This window comes from Eptatretus burgeri, chromosome 8, assembly GCF_056783735.1.
Source record: "Eptatretus burgeri isolate ZD-2024b chromosome 8, Ebu_testis_v1, whole genome shotgun sequence".
Lineage (NCBI taxonomy): Eukaryota > Metazoa > Chordata > Myxini > Myxiniformes > Myxinidae > Eptatretus > Eptatretus burgeri.
The window spans coordinates 19,104,812-19,122,172 of NC_140968.1; the positions used below are offsets into that span (position 1 = coordinate 19,104,812).

At 43.4% G+C, this 17,361-nt stretch overlaps 1 protein-coding gene across 1 annotated transcript in view; it reads right to left on the reverse strand.

The window, feature by feature from the left end:
- LOC147021243 (uncharacterized) overlaps positions 1 to 17,361 on the reverse strand; it is a 107,872-nt gene that overhangs the window by 54,844 nt on the left and 35,667 nt on the right. The window contains exons 17-24 of the mRNA XM_085891033.1: positions 17,266 to 17,318; positions 17,085 to 17,172; positions 16,572 to 16,689; positions 16,326 to 16,443; positions 11,920 to 12,056; positions 9,604 to 9,685; positions 5,919 to 6,092; positions 3,361 to 3,588 (exon numbers count right to left, since the gene is read on the reverse strand). Of these exons, the coding sequence (XP_085747159.1) occupies positions 3,361 to 3,588; positions 5,919 to 6,092; positions 9,604 to 9,685; positions 11,920 to 12,056; positions 16,326 to 16,443; positions 16,572 to 16,689; positions 17,085 to 17,172; positions 17,266 to 17,318 (998 nt within the window). The remainder of the gene's footprint in view (positions 1 to 3,360; positions 3,589 to 5,918; positions 6,093 to 9,603; positions 9,686 to 11,919; positions 12,057 to 16,325; positions 16,444 to 16,571; positions 16,690 to 17,084; positions 17,173 to 17,265; positions 17,319 to 17,361) is intronic.

A 17,361-nucleotide genomic window follows, 5' to 3' on the forward strand; every position in this document is an offset into this window, starting at 1 on the left:
ACTCTCTGCCATGACATCCGTCATCCTTCCGACAGACAGGCAGAAGCCTCTACCCTCTCTTCAGACCTTGACAACATCACAAACTGGCCAAACACTTGGAACATGTCTTTCAATCCTGAGAAATCCCACCCACACTCACTCTCTCTCTTCGAAAGGACTGTAATGCAAACCCTCCCATCTACTTTCTCAACAACTTTCAATTACTCAAACTCTTGTCTCACTCCTAGCCATGATCTCTCTTGGGCAAGCCACATTTCAAAGTTGGCCTTCAAAGGCAGACGGCGACTGGGCATCGCACAAAGTCATTCCTTGACACATCTGAACTCCTATCCATAGACAAGGCTTTAATCCTCAGCTTGATGGAGTACTGCTCTCCCCTCTGGGCTGGCACTCCTGCCTCACACCTTGCTCAGCTTTACACTGTGGAAACCAAGGCCTTCAAGATCATTGAAATCTCTCCCAATGGAGAGATTTCCCAATAAATCGATGGACTTATCACTTCACCATCGTTGACAAGTCGGTGGTCTTCTTCCACCTCCTTTCTGGTGTTGCACCCTCTGCCCTCTCCGTGCTTTGCTCCCCCCGCTCCAGGTATCTGAGAACATTTGAGGTGCACCAGCAACCCTCTCCTCGTGAAACTGCCTAAATATTGAACCACTGCTCACCTCCACTCATTTATTCCTCTTTTTTTTCCCACATGTGGAACCAACTTCCACACTCTCTTCAATCTCATTCTTCCCTCCAGGTCTTCAAGACTGCTGTTCACCACCATCTCAATTCATTCCCCATCCAAAACCATGATATTTTCTGCACCTGTTAAATCACTCCCCACACCCTCCAAAAAAAATTTGCTTCTGTATCCATCTTGTCCACCACTTGCATTCTGCTCCACCCTCATCGTTACCTGCATCCCTTGTTTGGCCGTCTCCTATTTTCTCTCTCCACCCTGCTGTTGGTATTTCCCCCTTTTCCTTCTGCTGTTCTTTTTTGATATGTTGCTTCCTGATCAGTTCTGTGTTCTAGGTCTTCCACGTGCATTGACTATGCATCCAAAACACCCCTCAAAAAAGGTCCAGGGTCTCATCATTTCCAGAGAGAGCCGCAGTCTGCCAAGCAAAGATATAAGGTACTGTACAACACGATGTGGAGTCATCTGCAAAAAGGACGAGAGGATTTTCAGGGTATCAGAGAGGACATTGAGAAGATGAGGAACAGGACTGCGCCCGAAACTGTCTAATGGAACTCCAGCCTCCACCGAGGGGAGGGGAGGGTTCTATTGATGGCACCACATTGACTGCGTGAGTGGAGGAAGTCATAAGTCCCGGAATGAAGGCGGCCTTCCACGTCACACGGGCATCAAGCTTGGCAAGCAAAGCAGAATGCCAGACTGAAACAGGGTTGAGGCCAGAATTTATATAAATATTGCATCACTGTTACCTCCATACCACATTTATTTATTTTCTGATTTATATTGTTGTGGTTACCAAATTCGCAAACCACCATTCAGGTCCCTTAGGTGAGATATCTCGGTAAGTATATGTGTAGTTAGGCCCAAACCCGTTGTCTAGTGGGAATACATGTCATTTATGCGGGCTGCGACTCTTCAGGATAGCCGTTTTTCTTTTACTATCTTTATTTTGGACCAACCGCCATTGTTACCACCGCCTACCGCGTCTCAACAGTCGTCACAACATCAACCACCCACCCCAACGCCGCTTCACCACAACAGCCACGACCTTTCCCGTCACACCTCGCAACCGTCGCATCGCCACCGTTCTTGCGCCGCTTGTGGGTACCGGTATTGGACTCGTGCAGGGCGCGCGCCGAACAGCGTGTACAAAACCACAGATTTTCCGCTCCAAAAACGGATCAAAAACGACACACGCCCACTTTTGTGCCGTCCAATCGGTGAGCGAGGGGCGATTTGGCCCCGCCTCCAGGGCGTTGGAGGGCGGTCGCTATATGCAAATTCATGGATCAAAATGCATTCACGCCCACTTTTTCTCGGGCCAATGGGGAGCGAGGTGAAAGGTCGAAGGCAGGGGGTCAAAGGCGAAGCCACGGGGCTTATATAAGCGGCTGCGTTCGTCAGAAAAGAGTTGGTCATCGTTGGTTGTTGGTTGGTCGTCGTCGTCGTCGTGTGCGTTGGAGTCGGAGCGAAGAGGATGGAGCTGTGGAGAGGCGGCGAAGGCAGACGAGGGGGTGCTTGCGTCGTCCCGGGAGCTGCACACCAGGGAGGCCGACGGCGCGACCTGGTCGAGGTGGAGACGCTCGTCGCGGGACTCGAGACAGAGTAAAAATCCTCCTTTCCCCGAGCATCAGCAACCCCCTCCTGTTTCCCCCCCGCGCTGAGATAGTGCGACCAAGGGGGCCCCCTTCCCACCCCCTACCAGACACTGTCCGCGAGGCCCGCGGAGTTGAGGCACCATCGCCGCTCCGCGTCTCATCACCAGACGGGTAGGCCCGACCCGGCCTCGGCCTCAGGCCCGCCTCATCCTTGAGGGTGTTCTTTTTCTTGGTTTTGGGTATGTGTTGTCGGCGCCGTCTGTAAAGTAGAATTGTATAAGTGTTGCCGTGTGCTCGGTAGTCGGTATTAGCTCTGCATTGTGTCTTCGCTTTTACATTTGCTTTTTGTGTAAAATTGCATTGTGTTTCTCTTCTTTTCTATGTGCTTTTGGTGGAATTGTATATGTGTGCTTTCCGTTCATCGCGAATAAATGTGCTTTATGTTGAACTGTTTCCCGCTTCGCTTCGTCATTTCTTTCATTGAATCCTCATCTTGCTTCACGTAAAGGGTTGGTAGTGGGCTGAATACGCCCGATAATTAATCAAACCGTCGAGGCCGACGATAACACCGCTCGGTTATCCCGATAGTACGGAACGGGTCGCTTAAGTGGCCCGTGTCCGAAGTCGACCTGCGGCGAGGTGCGATCGCCCGGTCTACCCTCCGTGTGGGTACTTAGGTAGGTCGAATTTGGCGAGCAACCCTATCCCACGCGGGGGCGGATTGGCTCGATCGCGGTGAGACCGAAAGGTCCACCCGTGACTGGTTCCCGGCGTTAGTCCGAGAGGGTCACGACTGGATTGTCCGTCCGGTGGGCGACGTGCCGCGATTCGAGTTACGTGGCCGTCAGCACGCCGGCGGGCGCGAATCCGCAACAATATATTTAGTTATTTACATACACTTTACCATCTCTACACATTTATTTGTTTATTTATTGAACTGTAACATCTATAGGTACCATTTTTAAGGCGCAGTTGGAGGACTGTGTCCTTGATGAGAACTTGTATTCTTGTTCAATCCATCATCTTAATGTTAAAACACCAGTGAGCAATTAACTGGATAAAATGAACACTCACCTTTCGCTCTTTCTCTAATTTTGTAACAGTGCTCTCCAGGCCGTCAATCTCAATACGCAGCTCCTGACCCTCGTTCTCCAGCTTTCGTCGTTTGAAAGTGAGCTCAGCAGTCACCTTCTCTTCCTCTTCAAGACGCCCATGAAGATCCAAAAGCTTGTTTTCCAAATCGGCCTTTTGTCGCAATAGTGACGCCACCCGATCTTGTGCCTCGTCTTTATTACCCGACTCCTGCACGCCCCCAGAAAGGCAACCATAAACTTGAATTTGATGACAACACTCTCTATTTGCACTTCTTAAATAATTAAATATGTATTGTCCATCTCGTGGAGTTTCAAAGAGGTTCATATAAATTAAGACAAAAACACATACACACATCCACCACTCAAAGAATATCATAAATCTTGATGTGTGTCGCTGAAATGATGACATCCCACTGGTCGAACTGAAGTCTCGCAGAGTGGACTGACCATGAGAAGTTTGGTTGTCTTGTCGCCCCCCTTTCATGCACAATGAGCTGTCGAGCTTACACTGTCATGTTTCCTCCTCTTGAGCATCCCACTTAACTTACCATGCAAGTCCATTCACTGCTTACATCAGTGCCAATTTTTTTTTCTTTAATCATGTGACATTTTAATGGTGAAATCAGACTCGATCCCACCTTCAACCAGTGCTTTTCAAGTCAATCTTACTAAGTTAATCCTTTTTCATGAAACTAAAGACATTTAAAACTTACAAACATTCACTTCCAACATTTTTAGTGCAAAATAATAACATCCACTTAAGGCTACCTCACCTTGTCATTTCTATTTCCATTTATTGTTTTTCATACTACATAAGGAAAAATTAACATAAAACCAACAAGCGGTTTACTATTCCTGAAATACTCTTCCAATTGTAGAATGAAACATCTACTTCTGGACCGGTTTATCCCTTCTTCTGAAAATGCCACAATGCGATGGCTTTCTGTTTGAAGCTTTTAAAAATATTACCATTCATTCGCAATTGGTCACTGCCTTTGACACGTCAATACAAATTTTTATTCCAGACCCAAGGCATCAAAAGCGACATATACATATACATATATACTATAAATGGATGAGATGTGTGTGTGTGTGTGTGTGTGTGTGTGTGTGTGTGTGTGTGTGTGTGTGTGTGTGTGTGTGTGTGTGTGTGTGTGTGTGTGTGTGAGGCATGCTTTTTCTGTCCATTGATTACGTACGTCTATTAATTAATTATGTACGATTGGAATGTACCTTTTGACCCTTTTGATTGCTGAGACTCTTTCGGCCTTTGAAAACTCTTTACGAGCCCCAAGACCCCAAAGGCCCCTAAAGACCCAAAGGACCAGGTCAGGTCAGGTATGGGAGCATGCGCCGGAGCAGCACGTCGCTGCATCCACTTTCCACCGGTATTCCAGGGGCCTCTGTCTAGCCACCCCCCAGGCAAATGCCTGATCCATCCTCATCTCCTTGAGATGCCAAAAGACCCAGAAGACACAAAAGATCCTGCAGACCATTTAAGACACAACTATAAATGTATGATGTGTGTGTGTCATGTTTTCTGTGGAGTTCTACTGGAGTGTTCTGATGTGGAGTGTGATACACCAAAATGATCGTCATTGTCTCCTGAGTTGATTAGGCTGATTAACTACAAAGAACCCGGAATAATTCCCATGTTTCTAAACGCATGCCAAGGTAAGGTGACGACAGCAGCTTAATAGCTTCTTCCACGGCATGGCATTCTAATTACAAAATAAATACCAAAAATAATGACAACATTGTAACGAATCATCTATTAATTAATACGAAAATATTAACAATAACAATAATATCATTTCGCAAGAATAATAATGAATGTTTAATCTTCACCCTGGCCGAAGCATATCTTTGCTAGGTGAAAGTCAAGCTAATGCTCAAGCGGAACAGCAGGTAGGTATGCTGAAAGGCTGTAAAGACCAATGAAAACATTTTGTCCGATGGACCAACGGGCACACGAGTCGAACAAGCAGTTTCAAATGAAGCACGTCACCGCCATTAGAGCATTTACATTTCCTCAGATGTGGCAATAAATGTGAATTGTTTCTCCTCGCTTGCGGGTTCCATGACAGAAGACGCCGTTTTCATTTTTGGCTTCTCCATCCCTACCCCATTTGGAATGCAGGCACGGGCAACTTGCTTTTTTGTAAAAAAAACAAAAAAAAAAAACATAAAATGAAGGAAGGGTCACACTTCCATACGTAGTGGCAGTAGCTGCAGTTTTCTCATTAGATGATGTATCTTTTGGTCCACCCTAGCATGAATAATTATCTGCCGCCCTCCTGAACATTGTTTACTCACACTCGCAAGGACTGGAAGCCAATAGGTTTGGACAGAGCAGCAGGCAAAAGTTATCACAGCTCCATATTCAAGATGAAGTCGACGCATTATTGTCGGTATGAAAACTAGAAATGTGAGCAAACAATGCAACTAACAAAAGTGCGTGAGGTTCTTGAGAGAAAGAAAGGGTTGTAAAACAGGACAAAGAAAGCAGGATAATAGTGAGATTTGTGGAAGACTTACGGATTGGAGTTGCTGCTTAAGGGTTGCTTTCTCTTCCTCCAGCTGGGCAACCTTCTCCTTCAACTCCTTCAACAGTTCCACCATCCGCTCAGCTTCCTGCAAGGCCTTTTTCATTTCCTCCTCCTTTTGCCGACGCTCCTCTTCTTCAATAAGCTGGATGCATAACGGCTTGGCCTGCAAACCAGCACATCAACGTCCTTGGAACACCATGGAAATTGCCACCGACAGTCAGGGTCATGGAGGAGGTCATGTTGAGATTGTTATTCCTGCTCACTTCAGCACGTGGATTTAGTCACATCCAGGAACACTTTCTCGGGACATGTTAAAGGGGAATCGTAATCTTGTTTCCTCTGCCACCGAAGGTGGATGGAGGTCATGCTTTCACCCATTAGGCTGTTTGTCTGTGAGCACGGATGAAACTTGGTGGATGAGTTGAGTTGGTGATAAGAACAAGCCGATTAGATTTTGGTGTGTGACAAGGCCGAATGGTCTGGATCTACATCCAGCCTATCAGTGGGATACAAAACGTAAACTGTTCAGCGTAACGGAGGTATGCGCTCCACTGAGTTAGATGCTTGGCTACATGTGAAAAAAAAAAAACATTAGACAGTGGGAAAGCCACAGAACAGACTGTAATCAAATGGAAGACCAAATGCTGCATTGGAGTCATCAGAAGGAACCTGGATAGGATTCGGGTTTCAGCCACAACTCCACTACCCTCAAACTCCAGGTGCAGCCAAGTGGGCCTTACAGAAAACTTTCTGCAAGAATACACTTCTCCTTAGAGGAACAGGTAATGGAAGACAGAACTAGAAAGTAAAATAGAAGAAAAAGCAAGAATTAGAATGAATCAAGAGAATGGTGAAAATATTTGAAAGAAGTATGAAAGGAAAGAACAAAGATTTTGGGTAGAACCCAAATAGATAGATTTCAACAATTATTCTTCAGGTTCAAACACAGAAACGGGGAAGAGCGACCAGAATATTTCAATTTGAAATGATACTTTGATGTCAACCCTTGATTATTTGACCAAGTTGCTTTACCAATTGATAAAGCCATGCTTGGAGCTTCCCGACTATTTTTTTTTAATCTAAAGTAGACTAATTATATTGTCAGATTGCATCGGTAAAAGTCATTGGACTCAAGATTGTACATGAATGACTGGCTATCCCCAGCGAAACTTGAGAAGCACCCACTTGTTTCAAGCCATATAGTCGAAGCAGTTAATACTACAGAGACATGACAGAAGTAAATAGACAGCTTAAATTTCTTCATTTAATCTGTACAACACAGTTTTACTTATAATGAGTTGTACTAATATTTGTCTCTTTATTTGCAGAAACGAGTTCCTGGGTCTTGTATGACAACTAACTATGCCTCGAACCCAGGGAGCACACGAACTTTCCAATTTCCAAAGAGGACGAATTGTTGGCAATTTGGAAGGCGGAACCAGCCAGGATCAGATCGCTCAGAACCTTGGCATTCCACTTTCTACGGTCAATCGGGTGATTGCGCAATTCACCAGCGAAGGCAAGGAATCCACAGCTTCTCGTTCTGGTCGATCTGGGCCCTCAGGAAGGTGTCTTCGAGCTGTCAAGCGGTCCATTGAGGAAACTCCCCGTTTCAAGGCAGCAGATGTTGCAGAGGAGGTTCAAGTTAGCTGAAGAACTGCCGTGCGGTACCTTCATCAACTGGACTACCATGGGAGAGCAGCTCGGAGAAAACCTCTTCTTAGACCAGCCAACATTGAAAGGAGAAACAAGTGGTCTGACGAGATGGCCACCAGACCCTTGGAGTTTTGGCAAACTGAATTTTTTTTCAGATGAGTCCCAATTTACTCAATTTTCTGACAGTGGACGCGTATGGGTCGGGATACTTCCCAGTCAAGAGTTTTCTTTGAACCGATTTCAGTCAACTGTCAAACATGGTGGTTTTTCAGTGATGGTGTGGGGAGCAATCTGGAGCACTGGTCGGTCAGAGCTTTTAGAGTGTGTTGGCAACATCAACACTAAGACACACATTTCTCTCCTTGAGGATGGACGTCTCCCTGTCTTCTCCACTGGACAGATGGTCAAAAACCACACTGTCCATGGAAGATGGAGCTCCATGCCACACTGCAAAAAAAAGACTGAAGAATGGCAGGTCAGAAATGGGATCAAGCGACTTCCATGGCCAAGTCAGTCTCCTGACATGAATCCCATTAAACACCTCTGGGCCATATTGGATCGAGCTGTATGGAAGAAGTCCAGGAAACCAACATCACGGGCAGAATTGCTAAACCTTTTGTGTGAAGCCTGGGCAGAAATCCCACAACAACAAATTTCAGAACTCGCTAGTTCTATGCCTGAAAGAGTAAAAGCATTGGAATCTGCAAATAGCAAGTCTACAAAATACTAGTGTATGTTTTAAAATGGATCAAATATACTTCAACTTTTAAATAAATATATATATTTTTTAAATCGTGGTGTCTATTTACTTCTGTCATGTCTCTGTATATATCTCAATCTCTCAATCTCCCTCTCTCTTTCTCTCTCCCTCCACCTTTTTTGCTTACAAAGTCAAGGCTCGTGGAAGGCCTACAACAAAGAATGGATCATGATGCAACAGTGCTAAAGGAACAGCAGAAAAAGATGGGAGAATGTCAACAGCAGGGCCGAGGGACAAAATAGATGGAGATGGACGACAAGGGATGTTGGTAAGGATGCAGGGGCTTGACAAGATGGATACAGAAGCAAAATCTCGGGAAGGAAAAACTATAAAATTGTTGGGGGGGGAGTGGGGGAGGGTGGTTTAACAGGGGTAGAAAATATCATGGTTTTGTATGGGGGATGACCTGACAAGGTGGTGAACAGCTGTCTTGAAGACCTGGATGGAAGGATGAGATTGAAGAGGATGTGAAAGTTGGTTCCAAAGGTGAGAGGAAAGGGGAACAAATGAGCGGAGGTGGGCAGCAATTCTGGATTTTGTGCAGTTCACTAAAAGGGAGTTGAGGGTGGATCACGCACACCCTGCAGAAACCTGGAGAGGCCAAAGTATGGGGACAGTAGAGGGTGCAAGACCAGAAAAAGGGTGGAAGAAGACAGAGAGACCACTGACCTGTCTGCTATTTCCTACTCTCCTGCTCTCTCTCTCTTTCTGCATTTCCCAGTCTCAACATGCCTTGCAATATTGCATTGAGTTGTTGACACAAGCAGCCCATTTGTTCAAAATGTCAGGAAAAGAAAAGCATCAAGAGGTTTACTTTTTCAAATATCAAATCCAGAGAGAGTCACTTGCAATTTTGATCATCCAAGTGTAACAGACAATGCTTTACAAGTATCTGAAAAATATTCCAGCATCTTGAAACACCACCTGTCCCAAAGTAGCTCAAATAGAACTGACATTTTACCATGGAGGTTTGTTCATTTACCCTCCCAGAGATTATGCTAAACCAGGTTTGTTCTCTGTCTCTGTGTCTCTGTGTCTCTCTGTCTCTCATCTCTGTCTCTGTGTCTGTGTGTCTGTGTCTCTCTGTCTCTGTGTCTCTGTGTCTCTGTGTCTGTCTCTCCCTCTCTCTTTCTCTCCTTGATTGCACCACTTTGTGCCCAGAAAAATGTGTCATTTTTAGAATAATGATGCTAATGCATTGAATACTTTCAATATGTGAATAAAGGAGTGAGAAACAAATTAAGTGTCATATTCAAACCTTCAAGTAGAGTCTAAACCAAGGCCAGTAGCGGAGTTTGAGGAAACTGCGAATGTTCGTTTGAATAGTTTCCATCGCGTCCCTGGAAAACAGAAACAATCCAACATGAACTGCTATCATCATGAATGAATGCTCTTCACATCTTTTCCATACTCTAATCGACTTCAAAGACTGGTTTGGTGATAGAATGGGCAAACACTTTGTTGAATGGTGGAGTTGGTAAAGCCTTGGTGAATTGACATTACCGATGTGGGTTTGATTCCTAAATGGCTGCTTTGTGAAAATTTACACACTCCGCAGCAGAGTGGTTACCTGTCCAGTGTCCACGATTCATTCGAACCACAGAATTGCTCATGACGTGTCAACAATGCCCCATTGCTCTGAAAAGATCAGATGGGAATCCACCAATTGTTTTTATTTTCTAATTTCAATTATTTTCCATCAATGGTTACATGCTATGCTCTGTGCATGCTGATGCGGATCAAGAACACATTATTGCCAACATCATCTTTACTCATTATTAGTTTTTTGCCTAAAGTAATGGACAACAATAAAATCCCATGCCATGCTTATCAAATTTTAAATATATTATATAATATTAACTGTCCATAACCCAGATAGCACAATGACGTTGGAAATCCGCTTGTGACCGTTCCGACATTTACCTGTCGATTGCCAACTTTACCCCAACGTCGGTTTGCTCTCTGGGAAATCATTTGCCATAGCTGTGAGACCTGATGAGTCAATCCTCTATTTCAATGAGATCAGGACAGTGAGTGATGATTCTCTGTTGTAACCAATTGGGGGGATGAGGAATTGTTGAGACACCAGACTTCTACCATTACCTGCAACTTTTTTCAAACTTTGCATCACACAAATATAGCTGGTGGGATAGTTTAGAGGTCATCTTTATCATTTTAAAGCTGCTTTGGAGCAGTGAGTTGGAATCTGGATCCAGCTGTAAACTATCATCCTGGTGATTTTCATGAAGGAAATGCATCAATGCATGCACCATCCCTTGGGTGGATGTTAAGCTAGAGGAGTGGTTTGCCAGCATTAGTCAGAGGTGGACATTAGTGATTCCACATTGTCTATCACGAAGAGGAGGAAAGTTATCTCCGGCACCATGAACAAGTTACAATTTCCTGCTCCAACGTACAGGGGACACTGCATCAGCAGCACCATCATGCTCCGAGTAATGATGCAGACCAGCAGCCACATGCGATGCACAAGTGAATGAATCAAACAGACTCGACGGTGCTGTAGCTCATCTTGGCATCGAGATGACGTGGTAGAGAAAGGAAGTAAATTGTACAATTATGATCACAATTCCATGCTCTGTATTCACTCAATGGCCAAAATGGCGGGATTTTAACATTTTGTTTCTCTAATGACCCGATGACCGATAACGACCGAGCTGTGATTTGGCAGATGCCCCAAACAAACTTGAGAATGAGATTTTTTTTTCTTTATTAATCCTGAAAATTCCACCAATCATTTTGAAAAAGTTTAGAACATTTCCATCTGTAAGCAACTTTGTTTATTATTTTGTATGTAGCCTGTTGCTGTTTATTGCGTAATTGCTGGGAGCACGGCTGTGCCGCTGATGCAGTGCCCCTGTCTCCAGTAAGCTGCTACTCATTTTGCCAACTTCAGAAGGATGACAGACTGAGTCAACCCACCTGGTGTTAGTTAACGGCACAACAGGTTCTCAAACTCAAGACCCTAAGATTTAAGGCAGCCATCTTAACCGTTAAGCCAACATCAGGCTTTGCAAGCAACTGAAGAACTACAGCAGCTGAGTTCTTTAATCCTACTATCTATACTAGAAGAGATGCTTGTCTGTCTGTCTGTCTGTCTGTCTTGTCTGTCTATTTGTCACCATTTTCTCAAAGGTGGCCAAACGGGTCTTCGTCAAACTTTCAAAGGTTCGTCAGTGAGTATCGGTTTATTATTTTAGACAAAAAGTTTTTTGAAAATTTAGAAAAGAAAGTTGGATTTTTTTTTATTGCTCTCTTGTGCCTAATCCTTTGTGGTGAAACAAAAGGTAATATTAAATGATCCAAGACCCCATTCCTTAGTGGGTGTAGGGAAGTGTTTTTGGCCTCCACATAAAAAAAAAAACTAGAAAAAATCCCCAAAAATTTTTAAATTTCAAAATGCCAACAGGATAAGAATAGCACCTGACAACACCGCTAGTGTTTTTATAGAAGTGGCTTACAAAGCAATAGAGCAAAGTGAAATAAATGGGAAAAATGGAAGAGATGAATGACGATCGTGAAGGAGACAGAATAAAGCAGAGATAAGATAGTGAACCTCATGGCAAGGATGTGTTTAAATTCCTGCCGGAAAGAATAACCACGGCAGCGACTCTGTAGCTTGCACACAATGTTTGTGATGCAGTCATCTCTGATGTCCTCCATTTTACCCAACACTCCTGCTCTGAAAAACACCTGCAATGAAAGCAAAATGAGCAGCCTTCACATTCATTTGCACATATCAGGGACTTGTTTTCTATACATCAATACATTTATTACATACACAAAGATATCAGAATTTTTTTTTCTACCCCTGAATCCAACACACTTCATGAACACACTGTGACTCCATAATAAACAAGTAGAGGTACATTCCAAGTACACTGCCCCCATGCCAAATAAATAAATAATAAATCCTCCAGCGCGCAACGTTACCGGGACGCCTTCGGTGTCCAGCGATGCCACCGTGCACCACATGGAGACGGAATTGGGAGGGAGCGGTGTAAAATCAATGATTAACTGATTCATTGTGTAATTAAAGTAAATAAATAATAATCATAAAATAATTAATTTCTGAATCAGTTGGCTAATAGCAAACCTAAACCACCACCGTTTCATCCGAATCTGTAACTTTTTGAAAAATAATTAACTGAAAAATAAAATAATTAATTGTTTAATTGATTAATCAATAAATCAAAAAAAAAATCACCCTTTATAGCCGAATCACTTGTTCACCGTCACGTCAAAATATCAGCTTAATAGCGCAAAAGGAGCCTGAGATATTGCCCAGATGAGAAAAAAAAGAAATAAGTTATTAATAAATCGATAATTAATTAATTGAGGAATCAAAAAATAAAAAAATCTATCGTTTTTGCCAAAGCACTTGTTCACTATTGTGCCCAAATTTCAATGATGGATGAGATATCGCCCAGAAAAACAGCCAAGAAAGAAAACAATAAAGAAAACAAATGGAGTGAAAACTGAGTGCGTCCTTTCGGTGTGGCGTTATCGCCGGGCACGAAGGTCTTCGGTGCCCGGTGATGATGTCGCGTTGCACCTGGAGATGGAATAAGGAGCAGCGGTGTACGGAGTGGCCACAAAGTCCCTATTCACGCAGTTCGAATTTATCTGTACGCTTCCCTCCATTTTCCGCACAAATTTTAATTTTTCTCCATGTTCTTCTGGACATCTTCTTCCATGTTGAGAGTTGGAGGTCATAAAAGCAGCCCCTGACGGCTGTTTAGAGGTCTTCAACCGTTGTTAGACGAAGATGAGAAATTTCGTCTTTCACAATGCCCCCCAAAGCAAGTTGTCACATGTTGTTATTAAGTCCGGACTTCGAGGAGGCCACGCTATCTCAGATCCACGTCCAATCCATCGTCCACTGAAATCGTCATCAAGATATTCTCGAACTGTGAGAGCTGAATGTGCTGGTGCAGGATAGCTGATTCTTGACCGTTGAAGACCTCAAAACAGCTGTCAGGGGCTGCTTTTATGACCTCTAACCCTCAACATGGAAGATGGCGAGAAGAACATGGAGAAAAAAAATTCAAATTTTTGTGGAGAATGGAGGGAAGCATTCAGATAAATTCTAACGAAATTCTAACTACATGCATAGGGACTTTGTGGCCACTCTGTACAATATATGCTGGAACTTCGAAGCTTTGGTTAATTTTTCACAGATGGTTCACCCTACAACTGAAAACAAAAATTACAATAATGTCATGGCAGTGATGTTAACAAGATGAAGTGTATTGATGGAGCAAACGATGTTGGAAACTATGTTGCTCTTAAATTTATTGCTCTCTTTGATATGAATAATTACTTCCACCACCAAAGGTGGACGAGGTTATATTTTCACCCCTGCCTGTCTGTTTGTCTGTCTGTGTGAACAGGATATCTCATAAACTGCGGATGGATTCAGACGCAATTTGGTGGACATGTTGGGTGTATGACAAGGAGGAATCGATTCGATTTTGGTGAAGATCCCGTGGGATTTTAAAAAATTTATTTAAAAATTCTTCACCATTGAGAGAGGGGACCAAAAACGATGTATCGCATGATACTTCAAAAAAAATCCAACCCATCAGTGAGATACAAAATGTAAACTGTTCAGCCTGGCGGAGGTATGCGCTCTACCGAGTGCCGTTCTAGTCTTCCCTAATTAATGTATCATTCATGAAACATCGTGAGGCTGCTATAACGTTTATAAACAAGAATGGCTCAATGTAGTCAATTCCTACACTTGACAAATAGAGAGACAAATTCTCCAGGGTATCAGTTCAACACAGTGTTTTTTCAGGGGGACCATCCCCACTGGCGAGTCAAGGTCATTACCGCACTGAATCTGATCCCGAGAGTTGTGCCAAGTTGTCGTCAAGAGCACCGTGCCTGGACATGGACAAACTGAAGACTGATGAAAACAGGGCACTACTGCAAAAAAAAAAAAATCAATGTAGAGCGAGAACCAATAGTCGATGAGCATGATGCACCTGCCAACGTTGAGATAGAATGGTATTAGCTGAAGGAAGCAACACGGAAAGAAACTCTGACTAATCTTGGCAAGAAAAGACGCCGGCACAAAGGTTGGTTTGATGATAACGACCCGGAAATCCATACTATCCTGTCTGATCTGCCTAGCAAACATCTGGAATAGGTGAACGACAAAGACTGCCAGGCCAAGAAGGAATGCTATTGGCAGGTAAGATCAGTTGCGCAGGTTAGGATCTGACAGATAAAGGACAAACGATGGATCAATCAGGCCAAATGTCTGCAGGAGGCGGCAAACAATAACGTTGTTCGGGCATTTTACCAATAACTCAAAGTGGTTCGTGGCTCAAGTTTCAATGGTGCAGTCGCCGTTCGCAGTGCCGACGGAAACTCCGAAAAAGAGCATTTTGTGTAGGTCCTCAACCACCCGCGCAACATCACCGATGCTGTCGTTGATGAACTCCCACAAAGTCTGACACTGGACAAACTCAGTGTTCCCATCATGAACAGACACATGATATCAGATGGTGAAGTCCATCTCTGGTAAACACTGATTATGCAAGGGTTGAGTGGTATAACTCTGTCTTTTACAGTAAAGGCCATGATCCCAAAGCCCTCTTTTCCTGTATCCAGCCGATACACCCCGTTTGTACCACCACCTCATCTCATTACCCATCCTCATTTACAATTTTTATACCCCCACTAACCCTACTTTATTCAACCCTCTTACTTTCAGGTATATATATATATATATATATATATATATATATATATATATATATATATATATATATCTCTCTCTCTCTCTCTCTCTCTCTCTCTCTCTCTCTCTCTCTCTCTCTCTCTCTCTCTCTCTCTCTCTCTCTCTCTCTCTCTCTCTCTCTCTCCTCCCACTGCCTTTACATTGCCATTTCTCTTCCACAAGTCTCAACCTTTAAAAAAAAATCCAAAAAAATAAATTAAACCGACGATCATCACCATGGATTGCTCCAAATTTATCCCACGCCATTGAACATGTTGTTTCTGTGTCAACAATGGATCCTAATCCAAATCTCAAAGAAAAGGTCAGAGACATCTCTAGACATATCTCGTGTATTTATTTCATTCTAAAGCCATGCACTGTTTTCCAAAATGTCAATTAATGGTATACTCCATCCCTCCATCACCAGCACCCCGATTTCTTCCCTCCTGCAAGCAGTAGATGACTTTGTATAACATAATCTTCCAAGCTCTATCTTTGGAGGCCAGTGTTTCACTCTACCTTCCAAGCTCGACCTTCACTGTGTGTTGTTCTGTATGCATCCTGCGTCTGCTTGTTGCGTCATCCTTTGGAAGCGGGGCAGTGCCGCTGATGCAGTGCCCCTGCTACCAGTAAGATGATGCTCATTTTGCTGACCTTGGAAGGATCACAGGCTGAGTCAACCCACCTGATGTTATTTCAATGGTGGACAGGGGCACTCAAGTCCCTAAGATCTTAAACCAGCCACCATAACTGTTAAGTCATCTCCAGGCTTGGAGTACTGGATGAAAAATGGATTTTGGAGAATCTTTTCCATTTATGTTGAAGTATGGACAGCTTGCTTAATTTTCCCACCAAAAAATGGTATGATTTCTGATTCAATGCTCAGTATTTCATCCTTCAAATTCAAACGTTGGTGTCTGTATTTAACAACACTTTTATTCAATGAGAATAGATCATATTACCATAGCTGTACTAAAGCAGGGCAAAGGTGAAAATTTTCCCCTTGAGTGAAGACCAAAAAGGAAAGAACACTTCTTTTCCAGTGGCATCAGTAACTTTACAACTGCTAAAAAAAACAAACAAAAAACAAAATCCTTGTGACATTGGCTGGAAACTAGAAAGAAGAGCGCCACCGAGTTTCACTGGCGCAATTCCTTCATGGTTGGGGGAAATACTTTTTGACTGCCCTTTGTATCATGATTTCTTCAGACATGCACATCCATCAGGCTCACCTTGGTGTGCCCAATTCTGAATTCATCCTCAACGAGCATGGCAGCCTTGATGATATGCATGGCTGCTTTCTGCTGATCTTCTTCACTCTTAACTGCATCTGGAGAAATGATGCGGTACCTGGCAAGGCAAGCAAATGGGAATGAAACTCAGAGGCTGATAAGAAGTAATTAAAATCACTGAAGACTGCGAGAAACGAAACTCCATCAAAGAAGAATATCTGCGAAATGGCCTGGCAGGAAATATACCGGTGCAGAAACTCAGGGTACTGAGTGCGGTTGGGAAATCCTTTGCGGCAGATACGAATACCCTCAAGCACACCGTTGCAAGCGAGCTGATGGAGGACGAGGTATGAATCGGCCACACCTGAAATGGATGCATGGACATTCTCAATGAACTTTCATGAACTTCATTTAAACCATGTAATACCTGATGTTTTTAGAGTACTTTGTTGTTTTTAGAGTCCATTGATGTTTTTAAGAGTCCATTGATATTTTTAAGAGTCCATTGATATTTTTAGAGTCCATTCATGTTTTTAGAGTCCATTGATATTTTTAAGAGTCCATTCATGTTTAAGAGTCCATTGATATTTTTAAGAGTCCATTCATATTTTTAGAGTCCATTCATGTTTTTAGAGTCCATTCATGTTTTTAGAGTCCCGAGATAGAGCATGCTTATCCCAGTTGGCAGTAGCTTCATGCTTAGGGTTTGCAGACTACAAATCAAACCAATCACTTGAATACTGCTCTCTGAATACTTACCGCTCTTTTTCATTTCATTGGGGATGATGCAACGGACAAAGTGTGGGGCTGTGCAGTGTAAGGTTGACATCAACTTGTTTAGCTGCTCCTGAGAAGGTTAACCGATTTGGGAGGGGGAGAGTGTTACGAGCATCAAAAAACTTGCTTACAAATGGGCCACTACAGTACAGCTTCTGCTTACCCTATAGAATGCAGACACTGTTTGGAAAGCAGAGCCTTTTTTTTGCTTCTTTGCTGCAAAAATGAACAAGAGTTACTTGGTAATCAAGAGAAAAAG